We start from the raw sequence: 7034 nt of genomic DNA, 5'->3' as shown, positions 1-7034 counted from the left end.
AGGAGGCAGCTGGTTGATGTTTCTCTCTCATCGATGTTTCTAACTCTCTATCCCTCTCCCTTCCTCTCTGTAAAAAATCAATAAAAATATATTTTAAAAAAAAAGAATTCTGTCCACTGACATCTCTGTCTGTTTACAGATCAGGAACCACAAAAACAAGTATGCATCCAGCTCCACCTCCTTACCTCACCAGTGCTCCTCAACATCGATGTGGAGTGACCATTTGGGAAGGTGAGATTCAGAAACTGCCTGGATTGACAGCATAGACTTCCCCCATCCCCTTGTTCTGAGTTTGTGTTAGGAAGGCAGAATAGCTCTAAGGATAAAATGGAAGTTAAGCACGCTTATCTGATTAAGGAGGACTAGATTCCTTAGAGGAGCTGTTGTTGTTATTCACTTAGATTTCCTTCAACTGAGAACTTTCTGAAACTGGGTCCATTCTGATCATGTGACTGACCAATTTTCATGCCCTGAAAGAGCCTGCATGTCACTGATGTTTCATAGTAAAAATAGTTTTGGAGAGTATTTTAAGTCTAAGCTTACCCCTGTTTAATTAGAGCAGGACTCGGTGTGTTCTCCATATGGTTAGCACACTTTTGCTTGCCCTTCTGATTAGATCTGTTTTGTATAAAGCATGTAATTCAATAAACCCTCCAGAAAACAGAACATAATGCCTAATAGGATGCGCAGTTGCTCATTTTAAATTCTGAGCACGTGACTTTCCTCCCTCAAACACCTCTTTTCAATATTTCTGTTGTTAACTGTAGGGTTAATTGCATGAATAGCCTTCTGGCATTGTGGGATTGTTTTTGTTTTAATGAGATAATGTGCAAAGTTCCATACTTGACTTTTTGCATAAGTTGAATTCTTCATTCTAATGAAAAGTTAGCATGTTCATTTTATTCATTTCCTGTCTAAGGCTGGGTACCATAACTCCTCTACTCAGTATAAGTTGTTATGGATGTGGACATTCAAGTAGCTCAGTTTCTTTGGCCATTAGTTCTCCCACAGTTGGGGTAATTGAAAGACAATCACTTTTGTTCTTCAGGAGAAGATTTAAATGTCTTTTTCAATAGAGATATAGTGTGTAACAATGCCTGAAGGATAAGAATAAGCTAATTGATCCTGAAACATAGCTTATAAGTCAGAAGGCCAATAACATTTTTCTCAACTCACCTTTATGGTCCTATATCCTTTCCCTAAATATGTACATATGATACACATAACCTAGCCCCATTTTACTCTACACACAGATTCCCCTGGAAAACAAATGAAGGGAATAGAAGGGAGACATCCAGACTGGCTGGTGTGACTCAGTGACTGAGCATTGACCTATGAGGTTATGGTTCGATTCCCCATCAGAGCATATGACTGGGTTGAGCCTCGATTCCCAGCATGGGGCATGCAAGAGGCAATCAACCAATGATGCTCTCTCATCATTGATGTTTCTATCTCTCTCCCTCTCCTTTCCTCTCTGAAATGAATAAAAATATATATTTTTAAAAAAGAATGGAGATATCCAACTCCCATCTCTTTATCGATAAATGTACTCTAATTTCATTTTTTATTTTTTAGAGTAAATCTTAATATACTTTCCCCTCATCATAAAAAAATAAGTGAGGCTATCTACAGAAACTTTGGAAAATAAAGGACATTAGAAAAAAAAAGGCAGTTTATTAAACTTTACTTCCACTACTCAAGAAAACTCCACCATCATTTTAGTATATTTTTCTCTTATTTTTCCTCTGCACTTTTCTTGATTTTGTTTTACATATTTATGATAATATTACATATGCATTATTGCATCCTATTATATTTCATTTAACATAAAATAAGCATTCCCTAGATTATTTACAAATTACTTTAAAGTAATTTTAATATTCATTAATAGTCTATTAAAAGGATATACTATAGCTTACTTAACCATAACCTGTGTTCAAATTGGCACCATGTTGAATAGACCATCATAACCCAAAATTAAAATGCAGAGGTTTTTAAAAATATATTTGGTTGCTGTTGTTTTTTACCATAAGTTTACTTTAAAGAATAAATAATATGCAAAATTGTAATATTCTTTATTTTTTAATTTCTTTATTGATTATTACATATGTGTCCTCATCCCCACATTACCCCCCATCCCCCCACTCAGGCCCTCACCCCCCTGTTGTCTGTGTCCATTGGTTAGGCCTATATGCTTGCATATAAGTCCTTTGGTTAATATTCTTTAAAGATGCATATAGTCTGACTTCTTTCTAAAAGAATTGTAGAGATTTAAAATTTCTTCAGCAATGAGTGAGAGTTTCTGCTTTGCTTTACCTTAACCAGCTCTGTATATCTTAAAACACACACACACACACACACACACACACACACACACACACACACTACTTTGTTGGTTTGATAGGACAAAAATTGCAGATCATATCTATTTCAATTTGTATTCCTCCTTATACATTTTTAGGGAATAGTTATATCCTGGTTAGGGTTATTTGTATGGTAAGATTATTTGACCATTCGATGTGTCTATAATTGATATAGCTTCATGATTTAATTATTCTTCTGGATTACTTGGAAACCAGAAAAATTACTCAGAAAAAGCATATACTTAGCATAATTAAATAATCCAGAGGCTTAAGTGGTTCAAAATCCAGAGTTATTTAAATAGCTTTTATTTCAAAAGCACACATGTAATTACTTCAAACCAGAATGTTTTAATGTCTAAGACATTTATATTGCTTACTTATATCTTACTCCTCCCAGGGGTGGGGAACATCTGGCCTGTGGGCCATATAAAAACCTATGAAAACATTTGGTCTGGCCCTGCATTAGGGGTGAGTTAATTAAATGTTTGATCAAATATAGCAGGCTAACTTTTAAGTTGATAATTTTGTATGGCCCATGAATGATGTTATAAATATCTCAATGGCCCTCAAAGAAAAAAGATTCCCCACCCCTGCCTCACACCATAAAAATAAAAATAAATAAATAAATAAATAAACAAACAAACCCTGTTTATGCTTATTACATCTTTCTCTCTCTATTCTAACAGATCATGAAAGAACAAAGATGGACTTTTTCTTACAATTCCTGCTTCCCCGAATTTGTGTTTTCCTTCCCACCTGAGGAGAATTTTATATTTTGATTTGGATTGTTTCTTAATTTTCATCTTTTTTTACTTTAATTTTTTTTCTTGTCAGTAATACCCACTGAGAATAGGTTTATTCCTGCCTCTGAGCATTAAACTTCTTGAGCTGGATTGTGAATATATATTTAAGAAATTGGGCAGGATTACATAGATGATGATTGGTGAAAAAGTGAAAAAAAAAAAAAGAAAAAACCATCTTCCAGGAGTTTGTCCCCAATTTCCATTCTCTACCTGAATTTCGACCCATGTAAACACCTTTACATTTGAACATTAAACTTCTTGAGCTGGATTGTGAATATGTATTTAAGAAATTGGGCAGGATTACATAGATGATGATTGGTGAAAAAGTGAAAAAAAAAAGAAAAAACCATCTTCCAGGAGTTTGTCCCCAATTTCAAACCTTTACCTGAATTTCAACCCATGTAAACACCTTTACATTTTGTGGTTGTTTTGATTTTACAATATGAGTTTGAAAAATCAGTATAGACTTTTGACAATGTAAAATCAACATATTGAGGGCAGAATTCAATTAGTAGGACATAAATTAAATGAGATAGAAAAGTATGTTAAATGAAGGCAGGACTATGCTATGACAAAAGTTATTTATGCAAAATGTGTGATTAATGTTTTGGAGTTATGTCCTTCTGGGTTAAGCTTGGAACTCAAAGTCCCTACGTCAATATTCTGGTTATCTGCCACTTAGTGACTCTGGAATCAATTTAATTCTCATTTCTCTGTCTTTGAAGACTAAAAGGCATGATGAAGGGCTCTCTTGAAGTGTCATAGAAAACAATAATGAGGCTAGATGATTAACCATCGAGTAAAAGCAATAGACATCCAAGCACAGCCTTCAGTTCACTACTATTAATTCAGGATTTCTTAAAATTTATTCTCTGGTAGCATAAAAAGGGCAATATTAATAAGTAACACAGTTATCACATATAAAAATTTGTGACTTTTTCTGAAAGGAAGAAACCCATTTTGTCTGAATTATAGAATTTTAAAAAATACTTTGCGTCATATAATATGATCTTACCTTCCTGTAAGTTCAACCAGTCTTTTTATCTCTTGTCTTCCCTCTCCTCTCTTTCTCCTTTCCTTTCCTCTTCTCTTTAATTTAATTTATTGTGTCTCTTCTTTAGGAACTGTGCTAAGTAAGGGCCATGCTGTCACCTACAAGAACATTTGGGGAAGAGATGATAATATAGTATCAGGAGTCATGGGAGCCTATACTATGACTCCGTCGTCATTTCTGCCAACTAAATTAAGCCAAAAATAGTTGAGTCATTTCTCTTAAGTAGTTGAACCAGCTGTGAATTAGTTATAAACTGCAATTATTTTCATTCACACCTGTATTTGAAATGGCTTTATATAACTATCATAAATCAGATGCTGTACACAATCCCTTGATTCAGATTTAACTCAACACATTTTATTGATCAAGTGGAATTATCCAATAATAAGAATGCCCATGCTTCTGTTACATCTATCTGTCCATCATTTATCTTTGTGGCTGTCTAGCTGTCATCTATTTATTATTTTATTTTTACAAAAGAGGGTAAAGTTTACAGAGGGCTTGTCCAATGTTGCATGACTAATATAGGAAATCAAATCCAAGCTCAAGTATTTTGATTCCAGGTTGTCCCAATAGCCCAGCAAGATGTGAGATTTGCTACAATGACATTCCATTTATAAGACAATGTGATGTAGTAACATAAGCATGGGTTTTTGGAATCAAACTTGGATTTAAATCTAGCTGTTCCACTCACTAGCTCTGTGACCTTGAGAAAGTTAATTAACCTCATGCAGTCTCAGTGACTTAATCTATAAACCAAAGCTAATAATACCTGTGAGGCTACTGTGATAATGTATGTAAAGTGAGTGTAACACAAAAGGTACTCTGTAAGTGCTAACTGTGATTAATTCTTTATCCAGACTTATCTCCAACTATATGATATGAGTTCTCAATTTCAACTATAAACTGGCTTCTTTACTGTGTGGGTTTAAATGTCATGAACAGAATAAACTTCAGATCCCTGGCTCTTATTCTTGTTTATAATACCTCATGATTATTTTTGCCCATGCAAAACCTACTCATCTCTCACATGTTCAAATCTCACCTTGACCTTCAGCCTTGAATAATTTGAGTATCTTTGTTCTCCTCTTACCTCTATCCACGACTCTGAAGTCATATAGTGCTCATTTTGAAGAATATTGTGTTATTCCGTAAATATTTTCACTATGTATGTCTTTTTCCTGTGGCAAAATTGTATTTAGTGATGGTCAGGACTCTTTAATCAGATTTCTTTATAGATCTCTTAGCACTAGTGCAGTACTTGACACCAAGAAAGATGCTATTTATTTGGTAAATTCTCAAAAAAGGAACAATGTATGTACAAGATCAGCCGTTGAAAATTTCATCAAATGTGATATAAAGCCCTTTGTTTCCATGTTTCCAATTTGGGAATTTCCATATTAAACTTTCTTGATTTAAGAATGCTACATCCAGGCAGAATAATCACAGGCAGATTGATATAATAATGTTTATTGAGGCTCTATATGTGAAAGTAATCAAGTAACAAAATGATTGGAAACATTTGAAAAAGAGTGACTGACTATTTGGTAAAGATATTTCTGAATTAGGAATGATCTTTGTCCAATAAGTTTGAAACCTGATATAGAGACAGCATATGTCAGTATAAAATAGTTTCAATACTTCTTAATCCACAGAAAAATATCCATTTCATACTAATTCACCCAAAATAATAAGCTCTATAACATCAAATATTCTGAATCATGATTCAGTAACACAATTACTTATTTTTAACAAATGCTCTCATCTTTATTTTCTTTATTGTCTTCAGTAAACACAGATCCTCATAACTATATAATACATTATAGTGAGGATAGAATTAAACCTCAAAATGAAATAAATTTCTTAGGAACTCTTTAAAAAATTACATGTGAGAAATGGTGCTTGATCTAAGTTTTATTGTAGTTCTAGTAATTACTGTAAAGCTCTATGGGATCCATATGTAAAACAAATATGCGGTATTAAGATGCTTTATAAGTGGTCTGTACAGACCTGGCTCTTGACTACATATAATATATAGGGGTAATTTTGACGTATGACTTCTACATTGGAAGAAATGAACTACTGCCTACTCCCACCTCCACCTTATTGCAGAATCAGTGCTTTAATTCAGCACCACTGCAACCCAGTGTGAAACAAAACAAACAAACCCCAGCTGTGCTGCTCCCAAGAGAGGTTGTGCCAGAGTAATATGAAGAGGCATGCCAAGCCATGCCAAGATCTTAGACCCAGAGAGAGATCAAACAAACAAAAACAGGAAAAGTTAGGGTTAGAAGGTTGAGCTTCCATCAGAAGCTATATTTTGTCCAAATTCTCTCAAAGAAGGAAGAGAAAATTAGTCATTATCTTTTATATGTAAACTAGAGGCCCAGTGCATGAAATTCATGCATGGAGGGGTGGGGGTCGCCTCAGCCCAGCCTGAACCCTCTCCAATCCGGGACCCCTCGGGGGATGTCCGACTGCCGGGCTGGCAGGGGGGGAAGTTGGGGCGTCGGACATCCCTCTCACAATTGGCAGTCAGACATCCCTCTCACAACCCAGGACTGCTGGGTCCTAACTGCTCACCTGTCTGCCTGCCTGATCGCCCCTAATTGCCCTCCCTGCCAGCCTGGTCACCCCTCACTGCCCCCCTGCCAGCCTGGTCACCCCCAACTACCCCCCCTGCCGGCCTGGTTGCTCCCAACTGCTCCCCCCACCGACCTGGTCACCCTCACTGCCCCCCTGCTGACCTGGTCACACCCAACTGCCCCCCGGCCGGCCTGGTTGCCCCCAACTTTCCCCGCTGCCAGCCTGGTT

The 7034-nt window shown here is 36.0% G+C and overlaps 1 protein-coding gene across 5 annotated transcripts in view; it reads left to right on the top strand.

Moving 5' to 3' along the window:
• The window catches only part of PTGER3 (prostaglandin E receptor 3 (subtype EP3)), a 119903-nt gene that overhangs the window by 76002 nt on the left and 36867 nt on the right, over positions 1–7034 (top strand). For 2 of the 5 annotated variants that reach the window (XM_005871908.2, XM_005871909.2), the window contains one exon: positions 140–231. In XM_005871908.2, coding sequence (XP_005871970.1) covers positions 140–231 — 92 coding nt within the window. Of the gene's footprint in view, positions 1–139; positions 238–3049; positions 3385–7034 lie in introns of those variants that run through there. The other 3 variants (XM_014544345.1, XM_014544344.1, XM_014544346.1) reach the window with 3 other exon arrangements.

This window comes from Myotis brandtii, unplaced genomic scaffold (genome assembly GCF_000412655.1).
Source record: "Myotis brandtii unplaced genomic scaffold, ASM41265v1 scaffold36, whole genome shotgun sequence".
In the NCBI taxonomy this organism is placed as follows: Eukaryota; Metazoa; Chordata; class Mammalia; order Chiroptera; family Vespertilionidae; genus Myotis; species Myotis brandtii.
This window is presented reverse-complemented; position numbering and strand designations above follow the sequence as displayed.